This window comes from Lepidochelys kempii, chromosome 1, assembly GCF_965140285.1.
Source record: "Lepidochelys kempii isolate rLepKem1 chromosome 1, rLepKem1.hap1, whole genome shotgun sequence".
Classification (NCBI taxonomy): domain Eukaryota; kingdom Metazoa; phylum Chordata; order Testudines; family Cheloniidae; genus Lepidochelys; species Lepidochelys kempii.
In genome coordinates, this window is record NC_136380.1 from 261,157,060 (window position 1) to 261,177,421 (window position 20,362).

The 20,362-nt window shown below is 42.5% G+C and overlaps 1 protein-coding gene across 6 annotated transcripts in view; it reads left to right on the forward strand.

Annotated features, from left to right (window-relative positions):
- Positions 1 to 20,362, forward strand: part of EP300 (EP300 lysine acetyltransferase) — a 129,115-nt gene that overhangs the window by 19,217 nt on the left and 89,536 nt on the right. For all 6 annotated transcript variants that reach the window (XM_073327139.2, XM_073327141.2, XM_073327148.2 and 3 more), the window contains exon 2: positions 3,309 to 3,967. In XM_073327139.2, the coding sequence (XP_073183240.2) occupies positions 3,309 to 3,967 (659 nt within the window). The remainder of the gene's footprint in view (positions 1 to 3,308; positions 3,968 to 20,362) is intronic.

Genomic DNA, 20,362 nt, shown 5'->3' on the forward strand with positions numbered 1-20,362 from the left:
ATTTTAAAATCTTTTGATTTAAAAAAAAATAATTAATTTTTATCCTCCCTGTTCGATAAGAGAAAAAATATTTATAATTTTGTATCTCTTAATGTTTAATGCCAAAAGGATGATCTCCCAGCCACCTTCCCACAATGTAGTATGATTTTGTTCTTGTTGTTTCTGCATGTACCTGTTAACTTCTTGCCTTTTGAGGAATTTTTTTTTGTTTGATTATTTTGTTGGTGCATTCTCCCTGCTTGAAAGGTTCATTTGGCATGGCTACCAATGAGGGGTAGGGGTTGGCTTACATTTGTGGATGCTAGAGTTGTTCTTAGAGACCAGAAACCTTTAAGGCTTAGAATTCTGCCGTCATGTACTTATAAATGGAGATCTAGGAGGGAGAATCTCATGGGATTGTTAAATCTTCAGAGAAATGCTGAGTGATCTTTTCCTTGCATGAGGAAAAGCAAATATGGCTTTAGAATCCTGAAAACAGAATTTCATGCTGATTTACAGGATTGATGCGTACCTTAAATACCTTACGCAGGCCTTTCCATGGACAGGATGTCCCATCATATTTTGAAGAGGGAGTTGAGTTCTTCATGTTCAGGAATTTCCTGATTCAGTGACTTTCTGGCTTTTGTTCTGTGACTCGCTTAATAAGATGCACCATTCATGGACCATGTTCTCTTGCATAATTTCTCTGCTTTAATTCTCAGTTTTATTCTGCTAACCACCAGGAATGGCTCTCCAGATCTTTGCTGGACCGTGGACCTTAGCTTGTGAATCACATTTGCCTTGTTTCTGACCCTTCCTTACTGATCCTCTTAGGCTGACGCTAGGTAACTTGAGTGTTTTCTGGCTGATAGTCTCTCAACGTTTGACATTCTTTTTAGTCTTTTCAGGGCACCACATGTCCCTTTTATTGCTTTCCCAATTCTCTTGCCCTCTTGCTATTTTTAAGAGGTTTCTTCATTGTAATCCTTCCTGTTTCCTTTCACTCACTGATATTTATTCTCAATAAGCAAGTGAAGTCCTTTCTGTTCCTTCTGATGTGAAATTGTATGAAGTTTAGGTCTGCCTTCTGGGAACGGTATGCTTAGCAGAATTAAGGGCCCCTTTTTCTCCTCTTAACTTCATCTGTAGAATAGTAACTAAATTACAAGACTGTCAAAAGGAAGGCGCTATTGAAAGATCCACTGTTGAAGTATAATGCAAGGCCTATCCTTTGCACAAACTTCCCCCAAATAATGGAGGCTAAAGGATGGTCTGTTTACACTTCACTGAGGCAAATGACTGCAGCAATTAATGAAGTAATAAGGGAGTGCTGTAAAGTAGAAGCAAAATTCTTGCCCAAAAGGCCTATAGTTTTATCTGTGGTGCTTGGATACTGCAGTGATAGGGGCATTAAAATTTTAAATAGAACTGAAATTGCTTCATCTTAGTCCACCCAAGTAACTCTTCTCTTGCTAATCCCCAGCAGCAAAACTTCCAGAAGGCTTCTTTTGATGGTTTACTTTTCATTTCTGAAGTAATGCTTACTTCCAAGACTGCAAATACTGAGGTCTTTCAACTTGGTTACTGTATCATTGTGATCTCTACTGAGAAAGTATCTAATGGAATTCAGCCTTTCAGACTTAACCTGCTTCTTATTTCTGCTACTAATTCTTCAATTTTAATATTTTAGCGAGGACTGCTGTGGTCATATTCTTTGGCTTTCAGTAGAGTTGGCACCTCCCCTTAATCAGCATTGCAATAGTGTGAAAATAGTGTATTGGCAACACTATCAGCTGTCAAAGTCTTGAATAATTTCTCTTTGAAAGTAAAGTAAAATATCTGCTATAATAGAGCATTCATGAAATGAAATTTCTTTTAAGAAGGGTTAAAAATTAAACTTGATCGCGAACTATTTTATAGTGTCCACTATAATATAGTGTCCAACTGTAAACATTAGGCAGCATGCTCCTTAGTCATTAAAATACTACGAATTCATAATATAATAGATCTTTTGTGTAAACACTTCTTGGTTTATATTTAACACTGTAAAAATAATATGCCAATCACTATGACTCAGTTCAGATTAAGAGGTGCATAGTACCTATGGCATATCTCAAGTATTTGTGATCTTCCTAGATAAGAAAACTTGGGGCTGTTGTAATGTATCTTGGCAATGACATTCCAAGCATCTCCGAGCATGCAAACTGTCTGAAACTAAAATGCCAGTTTATTACTTTAGTGGTGACACTGCATAGCCACATGAGAGATGGGTTTGATTCCCGATCCTGCTGTCTTTCACTCTTACATATTCTTCCTGTATAGGGAAGGAATGGTTTACATTGCTTATAATTCTACTCTTTGCAGCCAAATAGGCTCATAGTGGGCGTTACCCAGTGAAGATCCATTGACTTTTGTAACTGTTTTGGTTCTCAAAATTAGGATAATATTTTAAGGTGACCAGCAAAAGAAGGGAAAAAGAACATCTCCTTTTAGCTACTCCATGATTTATAAAGGAAGTCTTCTGTTTGCTTTTACACTAGAAATGCAGGTTGTGCCTATTCAAAAAATGCCTGACTTAGGCATTGTCTACATTGGCAACTGAACAACAAAACTTTTCTTTCAGAGATGTTACCTCCCACCCCCGTAAGACAAAAGTTTGCTGACGAAAAGTGCTGGTATGAACAGCGCTTTGTCAGCAGGAGCTCTCTCCTGCCGACAAAGCTACCGCCACTTGTTGGGGGTGGAAGTTTTTTGTCGGTGGGAGAGCTCTTTTCTGCCAACAAACAGCTACACTGTGCGCCTTGTAGTGGCACTGCTGTGTTGCTACAAGGTGTGTAATATAGACAAAGCCTTAGTTAAGTGAAAGCTGAGAAATTGAGGGGAAGGGATTTTTAATGATTCAAAACTTTATTTTTTGACTATTAAAACCTATTTAACTTCAGTGACCAACACTTTGGAAAAGGACATCATTGTTAAAAATCTAAAACTCCCGCACTTACAGAACGAGAGCTCACAAACATGCTCTGAGACATCCAATAGGTCCTCCAGTAAAATTGGCTTATGTGGGGTTGGGAGTGAGGCATTTTTCATGCATCATAAAGAAACAAAGGTGTCCTCTCATTAAAAGTTTTTGAAGTTTTAGAGGTGGTCTGCAGGAAGGCGAGCTGGCAACTTCAAATACTAGCGGATGCTCTAATATTGCTCTAGTAGTCAATGTGAAGGTGTGTTGTTCATCTGACATAGACCCTTGGTTATTTTGTTCTGGTTTATCTTCAGATCTCATTAGTTGATCTGAATTTTTAAAAACTTCTTTTGTTTTTTTCTTCTAGATTTTGGATCCCTCTTTGATCTGGAACACGATTTGCCAGATGAACTAATCAGCTCCACAGATTTGGGACTTACCAACGGTGGTGACATTAATCAGCTGCAAACCAGTCTTGGCATGGCACAAGATGCTGCATCTAAACATAAGCAGCTGTCTGAACTGCTGCGGGCTGGTAGTTCCCCAAACCTCAATATGGGGGTTGGGGGACCAGGCCAAGGCATGGCAAGTCAAACCCAACAGAACAGTCCTGGAATGGGAATCTTAAACAGCATGGTTAAAAGCCCCATGGCACAGGCAGGGTTGACGTCTCCAAATATGGGGATGGGTACAAGTGGACCAAATCAAGGTCCTTCAGCCCAGTCAACTGCAGGAATGATGCCCGCAGTAAATAGTCCAGTTAATCAGCCTGGCATGGGAATGAACACAGGGATGAATGCTGGCATGAATCCTTCGATGCTGGCTGCAGGCAATGGACAGGGGATGATGCAAGGGCAAGTCATGAACGGTTCAATTGGAGCAGGAAGAGGGCGACCCAACATGCCATATCCAAATCCAGGAATAGGTAATGCTGGTAACTTGTTGGCTGAGACACTGCAGCAAGGTTCTCCCCAGATGGGAGGACAGACAGGACTGAGAGGGCCACAACCTGGATCAATGAACAAGGTAGGAAAAGCTTGGTTACTTTACTTATTCCATGTGGTAACTTTGACATTTATAAGAACTAGGGTAGAAAACTCATTGTTGACTGTCTTCAAAACCCCTATTATAAGGGAACACTTCCTTCTAGATAATTTGGTGCAAAAGAATTTTTGGCATTAGAGGCATTCAAAGGAGTTATATAAAGGTGAGAATTACAGAACTTATAAGAAGGTACATTCATTAGAGACATGTACCAATATTGCTGGATGAAGGTGTCTGTTACTTTTTAAAAAAGTGTTAATTTTTTACATTGTCATCACTACCACTGTAAATTAAACTAAAGATTCTCTGATGTATTTTGATCTGAGAATGTAGATTTTATTCCCATCCATAAATAAGTTCCTTGGTGGAACAAGTGGGTTTGAGACCTTTTTATTAAACATTGACTTAAATTTCTATGGACCCATATTGGAATTCTTACTGGGTAAGTGTTAGACCTGTCCAGTTTGATATAAAATTTGGACGACTCATTCCAAGGTGAGGGAATAAACTGGAAAGCAGGAAAAAAAAGAATAGAAAACATTTTTGGTAAATGGGGAGGAAATGAGTTTTTAATACTGAGACGAGGAAAAGAGTAAAAAGGAGTTGTACTGGGCCGTTTTGACAATGGAAATGATATGGTGACAGAGTTGAAACTACAAATAGGCATTTCCCTTCTCCTCAGAAATATTCTGACCTGGAATATTTTTCCAAGCTTTGGGTTCAACTCTAAAATCATAAGTCAGAACAATCAGTCAACTATTATGCAATTTCCATCCAGAGTGAATTATATCATGGCTTGGTCAAAGAGGGAAAGTTATTCTAAAAAACACTTTAAAGAGAGATTTATTCAGATGCTGTAATCAAAATGAAAATTTTGGAAGCTTATTGGGTTGGGATGCTTTTCTCCAGCCACCTTATTCCATAAAAAGCACCCTTAAACTTTAATAAAATAAAAATAATTAAAAAAATGAAACCCCAAACTTAGAATATTAGTCTGTAATGTGGACTAGATCTTAACTAGTTTTAATAAAATGGTCTGAAATAATTGTCTTATGAATATCCTAAGAAATAAACTTCACCCTGTGAGCTTCATGTAGTAGTAAATACGGTAGATACCCAGTAGGTGGAAGCATATCTAACAGTGAGCTGTCCTTTGACTGTTGATTTTTAATATTAATCTTGTAGACTAAGATCACTTGGACTGTTTGGTAAACATGACCATTACAAAAGGGTGTGGGTTGCAATATATAGTTCAAATGGTGCTGTAAAAAGGAAATTAAACATAATTGTTCAATGTAACTGAAATTTCTCTGTGTGTAGAGTTAGAAGCATATCAAAACAACTATACAGAAAGGAATTTTGATGCATTGTTCTCTGTAGTCCAATGTGGAATCTTATTTCAAGTTAAAAATTGACACTGACTAATTTCAAGATTAATACATTGCAGTTCAAGATGGATTTTAATTACTAGATTTAAGTATCAATAAAAGTTGATCAAATTTCAAAACATCTGTTTAATTTGGAGAAAATCTTTCCTAAGAATGCAAGGTCAGTCTTTGAATTGATATAGTTAACTTACACTGTCCCCAACCTGTTTCGACCTAAGCCCTGAAGTGTGCTTTGTGGATCTGAATAAGGAGGGAAAGCATTTCAGATTTGATCTAGTTGCTTGCTTTTTGGAATTTCAAATCAAATACATCAGTGCAGTATGTGAGTGCTTTTAATTTGCTAACTGAGTTGATACAAATATATTTTCTATAGGGTTTAACATGGAGAGAGAAACCTTAGCTATAAAGATACATGAAATTTGTTTGAGCCTATGTTTCAATGTCTTATTTGATTGTAATATACGTTGCTCATAAAGTAGCTGAACTGCATGATGAGAAGGAACAGTCTGAAATGGAGGCTGAAATTCCAGAATGTCTTCATTTGGTTTAGTTGTTGGCAGGGAGCCGATGTTTCACTACTTACAGTGGAGTTAGCAGAAGCTAATAACAGTAATATCTCTGACCATTGTGTATCTCCACCCGTCTGCCCTCATCATTCCTACCTCCAAATCTTCAAAAAATAGATGGAAAAGGAAATTAAACATAATTGTTAAATATAACTTTTTATTGGCTGTTTAAAAATATTTTGGTAAATTACAGTGGTAGAGTTTTTCTAACCTGGGAGCCTGGATTTACTAATGTGTAGTGGCTCTTCAGTTTGGGTAGCAGAAATAGTTGTATTTATGCTTTGAAGGCCTATTGTTGCTCTATGGAGTTAGTGAAACATTTCCTCTGTGATGTTTAACTGGTGATGTAGTGGATCAGGGGTGTGCCTAAGAGGAGCCAGCAGAACTTGGGAAGTGGGAAGGGAGCTAGCACAGGGTGTGCATTGCCTGAATGTGCCTGCTGCTAGCTGTATTCGATTTAGGTGTAAGGTGGGAGTCGAAGTTCACCTGTTCTTGCAACAGGAATTTGAAGGCCATCTGTTCTGTTTATACCTACTGAGACTGTTTCAAATGTAAGCATTTTAAGGACATTTTCAAGTTAAAATTTTAATTTTGATGGATTGTGTTGATGTATGAAGGATTTTTAAAAATACAGGAAATAGGTAAAATTTTATTCATTTGTACTACATAAGTCCTGCAACTTACGTTAGGTGCATAAATCCAGAATTCTTCAGTTCAGCAAATGCCCCACTTTGTAAAAGTCCATATACTTGTTTTGCAAGGTAGTATCTTCATGTCTGCATCGAACTTATTTCTAAATAAATACCCTGGTTTCAGTATGAAGAGGAAACTTTTTTACCAAGGGTCCGTGATATTGAATATGCAGGGTGCCGGCTTTGCAATCCTGTGGAAGAAAGCCTGGCACACCCTTCATGACAGACAAATTTGTTTTAAAAATTTTCCTGAGCTGAACTTAATTGCGTGTTATTACCAAGCTTGTTGGGATGCTTATTTGGAGATAGGATTGTATGCTTGGAACAGAATTGCTCTAAATTTACAGAGGATTATCCTTTTTGATAGCTACCTGGACTTTATCTTCATAACCAAAGGTTTGGTCTCACCTCCTGAATAAAGTTGGGCTTAGGAGTAAGGTGGTTATTTGAGTCTTATTTGTCTTTAGGAGCCTAGATATACCAGCCTTGAATTGGACAAGTTTCCAATTGGTATTTTATAAATTTACAAGTCAAATAATATCTACACTATCACAACTCCATCAGCCCTGAGCCAGTTAATCGTCAACAAAATACTCCTTTTATTCTGCTCTTTGGCTGTTTAGCAGCTTGCTGTTAGTACCTTCTGGTTACTATCATGTTGCCTGCTCTGCTCATGTTCTTATTCAGAGTGGGAAGGTGTTTCATAGGCAAATATGCTAATTTGTGTATTTCTTTGGTGGTGGTTGCACTCTGCTGTCCTGCGTGCCCCAAATCTGAAGGCCAAGTCATGTCAGCCATTCGAAGTAAAATATTTTTAATTTCTGTTCAAAGAAATTTTTCTGCTAGTATGAAAAGGAGATGAAAGACTAGTCAGTCCTGGTACATCATGGACACCGATTAGAACGCTTCATTTGTGTGTAAAGCTTTACATCTGTTGGAAATATTTTTAAATAGTTGTGGTTGAGTAGTCCTCAAATCATCTGATTCAATACATAATTTTGGGAGTATACAAAGCTCAGAAGTTAGGCTGTTTAAAAACATGGGGCAAACTTGTTCAGATCACTTTGTAAAAATCTAGATTTGGTTTATGTTAGAGGATGGTAACTTGGCTTGGTCCCTACCTTACCAACAAACAAAACTTTTAAAAGGTAGAATTCCAGTTGTAACTGAATGAAGTAAAGATACTCTTAATTTTGTAGAAAGAACATATTTTTTTTCCCTCACAACTTAAATGCATCCCAACTGAAATTATGCCAAAGCACCTTTATTAGAGTCCTGCAGGTAACGTAATTTTAAAATGACTTGAGTCTTATGAACTGTGGTGTCCAAAGCTGGAAGAAGGGGAAAGATGAATTATTATAGCAGATATGGAACTTCTGAAGTTGGTGCAGTTAAGGGACATAATAGAAATATTCTTCTCATTGGCATCTTAAACCACACTTTTAGGGGTGATATTTTGGCCATAATATTGCTATGCCCTCTTAAATAGCTGCTGTTTTCTATCCCAAAATGTGGATACTTCAGTAGTGGGTGGATAGATGTGTGAAGTGCGTGCAGATGAAGGGTGCCTTTATGATTGTATGTTGATCCAATTAAAGAATTAAAATTCAGTCTTAGATGGGTGTGTAACTCCTCCCCCCCCCCGGGTAGGGGAGGAGAAAAATCTGGCTAATAGTCTGCTTTCCCAAGCAGTATCAGAGGTAGGCAGGCGTTCATGTGGGAGCGTTGGAACTCTGGAGACCCTTGCTTTTACTGCAGCCAGTAGGCTCTTAGGCTCGGTAGGACAGAACCTCTTCTAGCAGGCACTGGTGAGGTAGTGTTATCATTTATTAGGCATTGTCATAAATATAAAGGGAAGGGTAAACTCCTTTAAATCCCTCCTGGCCAGAGGAAAAACCCTTTCACCTGTAAAGGGTTAAGAGGCTAAGATAAACTCGCTGGCACCTGACCAAAATGACCAATGAGGAGACAAGATACTTTCAAAGCCGGGGGGAGAAACAAAGGTTCTCTCTGTCTGTGTGATGCTTTTGCTGGGACCAGAGCAGGAATGCAGGTCAGAACTCCAGTAAAGAGTTAGTAAGCGGTCTCGTTAGATATGCGTTAAATTCTGTCTTGTTTAAATGGCTGATAAAATAAGTTGTGCTGAATGGAATGTATATTCCTGTTTTTGTGTCTTTTTGTAACTTAAGGTTTTGCCTAGAGGGATTTTCTGTTTTAAATCTGATTACCCTGTAAGGTATTTACCATCCTGATTTTACAGAGGTGATTCTTTTACTTTTTCTTTAATTAAAATTCTCTTTTAAGAACCTGATTGCTTTTTCATTGTTCTTAAGATCCAAGGGTTTGGGTCTGTGTTCACTTATGCGAATAGGTGAGGATTTTAATCAAGCCTTCCCCAGGAAAGGGTGTGTAGTGCTTAGGGGGATATTTTTTTTGTGGGGGAGACGTTTCCAAGTGGTCATTTCCCCTGTTCTTTGTGTAACACTTTGGTGGTGGCAGCGTTTAACCTAAGCTGGTAAGAATAAGCTTAGGGGGTCTTCCATGCAGGTCCCCACATCTGTACCCTAGAGTTCAGAGTGGGGAAGGAACCTTGACATGGTGGCAGAGTGGTGGGATTAATTTGAAATCATTTTGAAATTTTTTTTTTTTTGAATCAGAAGCACAGAAGGATTTTAAAAGATTTTGAAGGGTTTTGTAAAAGGGGACAAAGCAACAAGCATAACAAAAGGGATTTGTCTTTTGTGAGCTGGAGTTTCTCTATCTAAAGGCAGGGTAGTTAACCTTTTGTGGGGAAATTCACAAGTCTTCACAGACCTGAAGTTTTTTTAGCTAAAAGCAACTAGAGGGTTTTTCTGTCTATTTGCCTGGAGACAAAGGTGTTAGGTTTTTTTTTTTTTAAAGGATTTTTCTGTAGGCTGACGATGACTATCAGAGAACATAGGTATCAGTTTACAGCACAACCTATTTTTTTTGACAAGCCAAGTTTTTGTTTTTGTTTTTATTTCTAACTCTCGGGTGTAAAGTTAGTTAAAAACAGAGAGGGAAACATGATAGAGCCCGAGGCAGAAACAGCCAAAGAGGCTGCCCACAGGAGAGCTATGGAGGCAGTGAAAGAGGCAGAAAAAAACCAAGAGGCTGCCCACAGGAGAGCTGTGGAGGCAGGAAAAAACCAAGAAGCTGTCCACTGGAGAGCTGCGGAGTCAAAGGAAAAAGAAATGGAGGAGAAGGAAAAAGAGAGGAAGCATGAACTGGAGTTGGAGAAGGTAAGGGCTGAGTGGAATCTCCTGAATAACCCTAACAATCCTTCCCCAACAATCCACAAATGGGAGCGACTATGTCCACAGTATGATGAATCCAGTGATATTGCTGAATATTTTCTCACCTTTGAGAGACTGTGCACTCTCCATAAAATTCCTGAAGCTCACAAGATGACTACATTGGTCGCAAAATTGACTGGAAGAGCTCTGGACATATTCAATAAGATGCCTGTTGATGAGGCTTCTGACTATAATAAGTTCAAGGATTTGGTTTTAAAGCAATTTCAAATTACTTCTGAAACATAGAGTAAAATTTCGAACCCTTAAGAGAGGGCCTGGACTAACTAATGTGGCTTATCTAAACAAGATGAAGGATCTGTTTAGATAAATGGGTCAAAGGAAGGGGTGTCACTAGTTTTGATGGAATGTGTGATTTGATAGCTCAGGAGCAATTCCTGAATGTCTAAGGAGGAAATAAAACAGTGTTTATGGGATAAGGAAATGGACTCAGCAGAAAGTCTTGCTTCTTATGCTGATCGATACGAGTAGTCCCAGACCGCCAGAGAGGTGGGGCAAGCCAGAACAAAACAGGTGGAGGGAGGAGAGAGGAACAACCCTGGTTGCAGTTGGAGCAGATACCAGAAGGGACACCCTCAGACCACACCCTACTGCTGGGGGCAGCCCAAGGCCCCAACTACACACCAAGGAATACTCCAGACACCTTATCGTCCTGCCACACCGTTCTCCAGCAACCCACCTTGCCCCAGTGACCCGTCAGCTGGACGATGTTTTAAATGCAACGAGCCGAGGCATGTAAAGGCCAACTGCCCCAAGAACCCCAACAGATTACAGTTCATTGCGCTGGAATCACACCAGAGGTCCTTAGGCCCAGAGACCCTCAGAGCGGAGGGAAACTTGAGTGTGGGCGGGAAGAAGGTCACAGCGTGGAGGGACACCGGAGCACAAGTGTCGGCTATCCAGGCTTCCTTAGTGGACCCCAATTTAATCAACTCAGAGATCCAAGTGACAATTCAGCCCTTCAAGTCTAACTCTTTAAATTTGCCTACAGCCAAGTTGCCTGTCCAGTACAAGAGCTTGTCAGAAACGTGGACTTTTGCAGTCTTTGATTATCCCATCCCCATGCTGCTGGGGGAAGACTTGGCCAATCACGTGAAGCTAGCTGAGAGGGTGGGAATAGTCACCTGCAGCCAGACTAAGCAAGCTGTCACGCGTAGCCCTGTTCTGGAAACTTCTACCAGGACTCGATCAGAGGTGATGGAACCAGATCCCATGCCAATGTCTGCAACAGCAGTAGTGGATCCCAGAGACCCAGACAGAGCCAGCCCCAGAACCGGAACCATTGCCAGCACTGAATCCAGTACTTGCAACCCCAACACCAGAGGGCCCCACCGAACCTGAACTGGCAGCAGCCAATAACCCTACACAAGAGGCTCAGCTGGAGCCTGAACCCCACCGGAGAGCGGTTCACAGTCAACGGAAACAGCCTCATCCCCTACATCGCTTCCAGAGGGACCAAGCGTACGTCCACAATCCAATGAGGAACTGATGTCTCCAGCATCAAGGGAACAGTTCCCAACCCAACAGGAAGCAGATGAAAGCCTCCGGAGAGCTTGGATGGTGGCACCGAGCAACCCACCGCCTCTCAGCTCTTCTAATCGATTCAGAGAATTAAAGGTTTGTCAGTTTACAGCTCGGGGAGGAGATGAGGCTGAGTGGCCTGAAGGTGTTCACCAGCACTTTTCCCTTCGTAGTAGAGTGGAAGAGGTGAACCTCTTCATGACCCTTGGGCGTATGCAGTGACAGCAGATCAAGCTGTGCACTAGCTACGCACTGACATTCTTAGCCACCCCAGGACTGAGTGAACAGGCATACCACTCCGTTGACACAGGTGATGCTCACCCGATTAAAGTCCCACCTTACCGGGTGTTTCCTCAAGCTAAAACTGCTATAGATCGGGAGATCCAGGATATGCTACAGATGGGAGGTAGTCTGCCCCTCTGGCAGTGCATGGGCATCTCCAGTGGTTCTAGTTCCCAAACCAGATGGGGATATACGTTTCTGCGTGGACTACCGTAAGCTAAATGCTGTAACTCGCCCAGACAACTATCCAGTGCCATGCACAGATGAACTATTAGAGAAACTGGGACGGGTCCAGTTCATCTCTACCTTGGACTTAACCAAGGGGTACTGGCAGGTACCGCTAGATGAATCCACCAAGGAAAGATCAGCCTTTACCACACATGTTGGGCTGTATGAATTTAATGTACTCCCTTTTGGGCTGCGGAATGCACCCGCTACCTTCCAAAGACTTGTAGATGGTCTCCTAGCGGGATTAGGAGAATATGCAGTTGCCTACTTTGACGATGTGGCCATATTTTCGGATTCCTGGCAGAACACCTGGAACATCTACAAAAAGTCTTCAAGCGCATAAGGGAGACAGGACTAACTGTTAAGGCTAAGAAGTGTCAAATAGGCCTAAACAGAGTGACTTACCTTGGACACCAGGTGGGTCAAGGAACTATCAACCCCCTACAGGCCAAAGTGGATGCTCTCCAAAAATGGCCTGTCCCAAAGTCAAAGAAACAGGTCCAATCCTCCTTAGGCTTGGCCGGATATTACAGGCGATTTGTACTGCACTACAGCCAAATCGCTGCCCCACTGACAGACCTAACCAGAAAGAAACAGCCAGATGCCGTTCAGTGGACCGAAGAGTGTCAGAAGGCTTTTAACCAGCTTAAAGCAACGCTTATGTCTGACCCTGTGCTAAGGACCCCAGACTTTGACAAACTATTCCTAGTAATCACAGATGCGTCCGAACGTGGTGTGGGAGCAGTTTTAATGCAAGAAGGACCAGATCAGGAATTCCAACCTGTAGTGTTTCTCAGCAAGAAGCTGTCTGAGAGGGAAAGCAACTAGTCAGTCAGTGAAAAAGAATGTTATGCCATTGTCTATGCTCTGGAAAAGCTACACCTATACGTTTGGGGCCGGCGTTTCCACCTGCAAACCAACCATGCTGCGTTACAGTGGCTTCATACCACCACGGGAAATAACAAAAAACTTATTCAGTGGAGGTTAGCTCTCCAAGATTTTGATTTCGACATCCAGCACATCTCAGGAGCTTCTAACGAAGTGGCTGATGCACTCTCCCATGAAAGTTTCCCAGAATCAGCTGGTTAAAATCGTCCTTGAGATGTGGAAAATATTGTTAGTCTTGGTAGTATATTTAGAGGTGCATGTGTCTTATTAACTCTGTTTTCTCCTAGAGCTCCAGGAAGAAATCACAGTCAGCGTTCCACCCTATCTGTGATTTGGGGGGCATGTCATAAATATAAAGGGAAGGGTAAACTCCTTTAAATCCCTCCTGGCCAGAGGAAAAACCCTTTCACCTGTAAAGGGTTAAGAGGCTAAGATAAACTCGCTGGCACCTGACCAAAATGACCAATGAGGAGACAAGATACTTTCAAAGCCGGGGGGAGAAACAAAGGTTCTCTCTGTCTGTGTGATGCTTTTGCTGGGACCAGAGCAGGAATGCAGGTCAGAACTCCAGTAAAGAGTTAGTAAGCGGTCTCGTTAGATATGCGTTAAATTCTGTCTTGTTTAAATGGCTGATAAAATAAGTTGTGCTGAATGGAATGTATATTCCTGTTTTTGTGTCTTTTTGTAACTTAAGGTTTTGCCTAGAGGGATTTTCTGTTTTAAATCTGATTACCCTGTAAGGTATTTACCATCCTGATTTTACAGAGGTGATTCTTTTACTTTTTCTTTAATTAAAATTCTCTTTTAAGAACCTGATTGCTTTTTCATTGTTCTTAAGATCCAAGGGTTTGGGTCTGTGTTCACTTATGCGAATAGGTGAGGATTTTAATCAAGCCTTCCCCAGGAAAGGGTGTGTAGTGCTTAGGGGGATATTTTTTTTGTGGGGGAGACGTTTCCAAGTGGTCATTTCCCCTGTTCTTTGTGTAACACTTTGGTGGTGGCAGCATTTAACCTAAGCTGGTAAGAATAAGCTTAGGGGGTCTTCCATGCAGGTCCCCACATCTGTACCCTAGAGTTCAGAGTGGGGAAGGAACCTTGACAGGCATCTACTACCAGAGGCTGATATGAAATATGAAGCGCAAGACTAGTGTCCAAGGTCAGCAGCCCAGAATAAAGAGTAAGGCTAAACATCTCATCAGAGTTTTGCCATTGATACTTGCTGGTTGGGTCTACTCATATTTTGTATTGGTCTTTCAGCATAACAGACTTAGTTACCTGTTTTCTTTAAATATAAAAGTTGTCATTCAGCATTTGTTTACAGAATTAGTTTTCCTTGGTATAATTCATCCATTATTAATAAGGATATAATTTTGTCACGGCGGTCACGGATTCCCTCCCTTTAATGGACCTCCGTGACTTCTTTAGCTTCAACCCCTGCCAGAGTGATGGCTGGTGGGGCTTGAGCAGTGGGCCAGTGGTCAGCCGCCAGGGCTTGTGACAAAACTTTACCTTACTCATGAATAAATGGCCACAGAAGTTCACCAATATGCGAGTGTACTAGGGCATCTACTATAGCTACCACTGATGGAAGTGCTTTTGATGTTAGTACAGTGGTGGGAAATTAAGAAAAACGTGAGGGTAGACGGCTCCTTTCCCTGTCCATGCTTCCTTCTTTCCTTGCTGGCTGGCTGATGTCTACGTTTTCTGTGACTACAGCAGTGACAGCTGGTAGGAGGTAGCTGTGGTAGTCCTCATTTTCAGCTAGGTTTGTGGATTGTTTGAAGTGGTCCCTTGCTCTCAAGTTGGGAGGGAGACCACTCCGCCTTGCTGTGTCAGGTAACAGCACTCGGGCTTGGGTCCTGCTGGCAGGGCTGAGCAGTAAGAATTCTATAGCTCTGTAGCTGCTTAGCAGAGACAAACAACAAGTAAAAGTTTGGTGCTCTAGTTCCCTTGGGTGGGGCAGAATAATAAGCAGTCTTTAGCCCACAGCCTCCTAGCTGGGTCTAGCAGTAACTAACAGTCTAAAGCTCTGGCTCTTTGGGCGGGGCAGAGCAGGGGACAGGCGTTTGCCTAAGCCTCCTGGCTAAGGTAGGCAGCCCACACACAGTCTAAAGCTCACTGTCTCCTGATGGGGGCAAGCCACAAGCCAAGCACAGGCCTTCTGGCCTATGGGTGCAAAGGCTGCCACCCCAGGGTTGGGGTTGGTAGTAAGGGGGGGTAGGAGGACCCCAGGCCATCCAACTACACCAGATCCCAGCCTAGGGCCAAAACAGTGGCGGACTGTTCCGCCACTGGGTCAGCAGGGATTCAGGCTGCAACATGCTGACCCCTGCTCCAGCTACAAAAGTGGACTAAAGTCTGGTTTCCCTGGTTGACTTCCAACTAGTCTGGAGACGGGGTTATGTAGTCCAAGCGTCCTCTGTTTCCTTAGGGTCTGTTGTGGATGGCAGTCCCGGCAACTCCTCTCCAGGGTCTGTCTCCTCTGGAGGTAGAGTGCTGCACTGCATGGGCTCGTCTGTGGCTCCTTCCGAGGCTCCTGCTCAACTGAGCTGCAGGTCCCTCCCTTTATACTTCCTGTCCTGCCTGTCTGGCGAGTGGGGGTGGGGCACGTCTGGCTCTGCCCACCAAAGGGAGGGTAGTAGTCCCTCGCTCTCAAGTCTGAAGGGAGTCTACTCCTCCTCACTAGTCTTCCATTGAAGAGCTTGGCTAGCTAGAGAAGTAACTAGAAACAAGAACAATGTAGTGCGGTTTCTCGATTATGGTAGTGCCTACTATGTGCAAACGTTTCAGAAGGCTGGTCCATATTCTAAGGAGTTTACAACCTAAGGAGCCTCTTAATCTCTAACCCTGCTTCTACTTAACTTTCATGAGCAGCCACACTACTGGTAACCACAAGGCACTCAGTAGTGCCTGCTGCACATGAAAGATTCCTATTTTAAGAGGCATCTGCTTCCCAGTGTGAAGTGGTAGTGTTGGAGCTCCCTGTCTGCTCCCAGCAACTATTGTTGCATCTGCCAAAGCAGACTTTTCGCTGCTGTCTTTTCCTGAGAAGGAGAGGGGATGCTTTTCCTGTGCCACTGCTACTCCTGGCTGAGAAGAAAGGACTCCAGAGTCTTCACCTCCTCTCCCAATCCTGGTGGCACCTTGCTGCTGCTTGCATCTTGGGGCAGGGAGGGAAAGCAACTCTGTTTATTTCTCTCCCCCTTATCTGTTCCTCTTCAATGACTACCTGAGCTTAACTTTAAAACCTGTGACTTCATTTTCTCCCTATCCCTCTTTTACTGTATCCGTTTTCCTCATTCAGTCTACTTCATTCACTTCCACATTTTTCTTCCTCATTCATTCCATAAATCACTTTTATTATATCTTCTCCCCTTCCTCCTCTTCGCTTTACCTCTTACTATGTCTCATTCTTCTCATCACATGGACTCTCTCCCCTGGTTTCCCTGTACATGTAACTTTTCTCACACAGTGAAAGTGAGAAAGAGGGTGTGTGAGATCAAGTGTGATTTACTCCTTCTCATAACACAAGAACTAGGGGTCACCAAATGGAATTAATAGGCAGCAGGTTTAAAACAAAAGCAAGTATTTCTTCACACAATGCACAGTTAACCTGTGGAACTCTTTGCCAGAGGCTGTTGTGAAGGCCAAGACTATAGCAGGGTTCAAAAAAGAACTAGATAAGTTCTTGGAGGATAGGTCCATCACTGGCTATTAGTCAGGATGGGCAGGGATGATATCCCTAGCCTCTGTTTGCCAGAAGCTGGGAATGGGCGACAGGGAATGGATCACTTGATGATTACCTGTTTGTTACCTCTGGGGCACCTGGCATTGGCCGCTGTCGGAAGATAGGATACTGGGCTAGATGGACCTTTGGTCTGACTTGCTATTGCTGTTCTTATGTTCTTATGAAATGGAAGAATGGGGGAGGAAAGTGAAAGGAGAGGAAAATATTATTGTGGGCTATGGCATGAATATGGAAAGTGTGGGAATGAGAGAATGAAGGTTTAGTAGGAATTAGGAGAGGAATTCAGTGAGAGGGAGAGAATGTAAAATTGCATTCATTGATTGATTTTTAAACTTAATCTCAAACAGTTTAGTGAAAATTAGAGGAAATAATTGTCTACAACCTTTCCAAAGGTCACTATCAACCGCTGTGTAGAGTTGCTAGAGAACTGCTGCTCTAAAAGACTGCAGCTATCTTGAAGGTGAATTCCTCCTGCCTCTCAAACGAATAAGCAGTGGGGACCATGATGAAAACAGCTCCAATGCAAAGCCCCAGTTTCAGTCCAGTAATGCAGGGGAAACTGGAATATTTTTGGTGAGGTTTGTAGCTGATGTTCTCAAGGTGAAGATGCCAGCCTGTGTGTGGTTGGTTTTGTTTTTGTTTTTTAGGCTGCAATGATGGTGAAATTTTCTGTCTAATTCTGGTTTGGTAATTTTTTATAGGTGCTGGATGAATGCTAGATCACTCCAAAACTGCTTTAAGACAGCACATGCTGGCTATGTATACGGGAAGCTGTTGGCTCCCATGATCAATCCTTTTTGTGTTTCCTATATCAAATCCACTGTTCTAATTTAAATGTAAAATACTAGAGATGTTCTGGATTGAAAGATTGCATGTGGCCTTCAAGTATGGATTGCTAATTCTTCATGGTTGTCCTGGGTGCCAGAGTGTACATGTGCTGTGTTTCTAGGGCTTCTCGAGACTGGTGAGATCCAGGCTTCGATCTGAGGGAATCTTAAGTTTTGGTTAAAAGTTTTTGTTTTGCCATTAAAGCACTGTGATGCAGTGTGAGTGCCTAAAGTTAGTTATCTAGGAGGTATGAATGCTGTTTGGAAGAGTCCTTTTTCTGTGAACTTGATATGAGGAATTACAAATTCAAGCTCATGGTCATCCTATTCCAGGATTCTTGGTTGATTAGGGATAAAAACTAGGTACTGTTCTGAAGGAGAATATTAACTTTTTCGACTGCCCTAGGACTTGTCTTCCTTGCAATGTGCAACACAAATATTTTGTATGAGATGATTCACACTCTTGCTCACCTTGTTCTCTGAGTGCTCTGAGTGGTGCACTGAAAATCTCCCTTGAAGTGAAAGATACCCACCACAAATTCCTGGACATATTACACACCACCTCCTCTTCAAGAATTGTCCTCCCAGTCAATGAGCAGCTTTTAGATCCTGTCAGGATCATCTGGCAGACAAGAGCCTTCATTGCACTGACATGTAAAACGACCGAGAAGTACTGTGTCCCCCCCCCCGTCCCTCCCCCCAAAGAGGCACACTCTTTTTATGCATCCTCAGTTTAACTTTATTGTCATGGATGTTGTTAATTTGCAAGGAAAGCACCACTATGCTAAATCAAACCCTTATGATAGAGCCTGGAAAAGGCTGGACTTATTTGGAAGGAAAACATACTCCTCAGTAACTCTGCAATTCAGGATTTCAAGCTATTAAGTCTTAATGGTGAAGTATGAACACATAAATTATGGAAAACTCAGTGCCTTTATTGACCACTTGCCAGAAACACAACTAGAACAGTTTCAAGCAGTCATCCATGAGGGCCAGCTGGTAGTGAGAACAGAGCTACAGACAACAGCCTGCTCAGTTTTGATGGCAGTGGTAATGAGGTGGGCTTCATGGTTACACCTCTCAGGGCTGCCTAAGGAAGTACTGACGATGACTGAGGACTTCCCTTTTGAGGGCTCCAGACTCTTCACTGACGAGACTGATGTACAGCATCACCCTTTAAAGGATTCCAGAGCTACTCTGCATACTCTAGGAATGTACTCATTAGTTTACAACCATCTTGCAGAGTCTCTCCACCCCCACCTCTCCCCGAGACTAAAAACCACAATGAAAGACCTAGAATGCAGAAGTGGAAACAGGCAGCCTCCCAATCTTCAACATCTCAGCCTTCAACCTCAAAGCACCAATTTTGAAGCCTTGCTCAAGACCCTGAGCAAGCACTCCTTATAACAGCTGCAACACACAGACCCTTCCACATCCCTTTGGCTATTGCCTAGCTTTCTTCCTCCAGCATTGGGAAAACATCACTTCTGACAAATGAGTCTTGGAGACCATTTCTAAGGGATACTTTATCACAAGAGACTGTTATGCCAGGAAATAGCAGGTGATCTGTACCTAGGGGCCATAAAACCCCAGACCCTGTTCACCTCCAAGGCAAAGGCTTTTATTCCAAATATTTCCTGATCCCCTAGAGAAAAGGAGGTTGGAGACCCACATTAGATCAAAGAGCACTAAATAGATATGTGAAGGCACAAAGATTCAAGATGATCACACTAGCAGCAATTATTCCATCTCTAGAGCAGGGAGATTGGTTCTCTGCCCTTGACGTACAGTATGCCTATTTCTACATCTCAATCCTACCGTCCCACAGAAGAGTCCTTCAATTTACCTTTGGGCAGGACCACTACCAGTACAGAGTGCTTCCATTCAGTCTCTCACTGGCACCAAAGTATTCTCCAAGGTCCTTGGTTGTAGCAACGCATCTGTGAACACTGGATATCGTAATCTACCCGTCTCTGGATGACTGCCTTCTCAAGGCTCGTTCCTTCAGAGATTCTCTATGAGCCACCCAAAGGACATTTTTGTGCAACTGGGTCTACGACTCAATACCCAGAAATTGGCCTTGACTCCAGTAAAGGGTTTGGAGTTTATAGGGGTTGAACTCAACGCAGTTTAAGCAAGAGCATTCCTACTGCTGCACAGATTCAACACCCTGACCAGTCTCCTAGAGACAGTTCAGGCCAGCCCACAAATGTCAGTCAGAAATTGCCTTCATTTTCTCAGGCACATGGTGTCATGCATATTTTTGACATCTCACGTCCGATTACTTATGAGGTATCTACAGACATGGCTCAGATATGCTTAGAATCCAAACAAGGACAGGCTAAACAAGCTGCTGTCGATACCCTCCAGGGTCAGAAATGGTGGAAAGACCCATCCAATGTAAGTACAGGGATCATATTCACACAACCACCACTAGCACTGATTGTAACAGCAGATGCCTCTCTGATAGGCTGGGGAGCCCACCTAAACAATCGCAGAGTTCAGGGCAAATGGTCCCCATGGAAGCTGTACTCTATATCAACTGTAGGCTTGTGAACACCTTCTCCCATTCATCAGGGATACTCACTCGAAAATCATGACAGACAAGATAGCGTGTATGTTTTACCTAAATTGCCAGAGGGATGCCAGATCACCCTCCCTTGCACAGAAGTGCTAAAACTCTGGAATTGGTGCATCCACCACAGTGTATTCATATCAGCCGCTTGCCTGCCAGGGGTACAAAATATAACAGCAGTCAGTCTCAGGGGTAATTTCTCACCCAACCATGAATGGGAAATGAACCCAAACAGTGCTCCACAATGTATTCAGTCATGCGGAACCTCAACAATACACCTGTTTGCTACTTACTAGAACAAGAAATGTCTCCGCTAGTGCTTCAGAG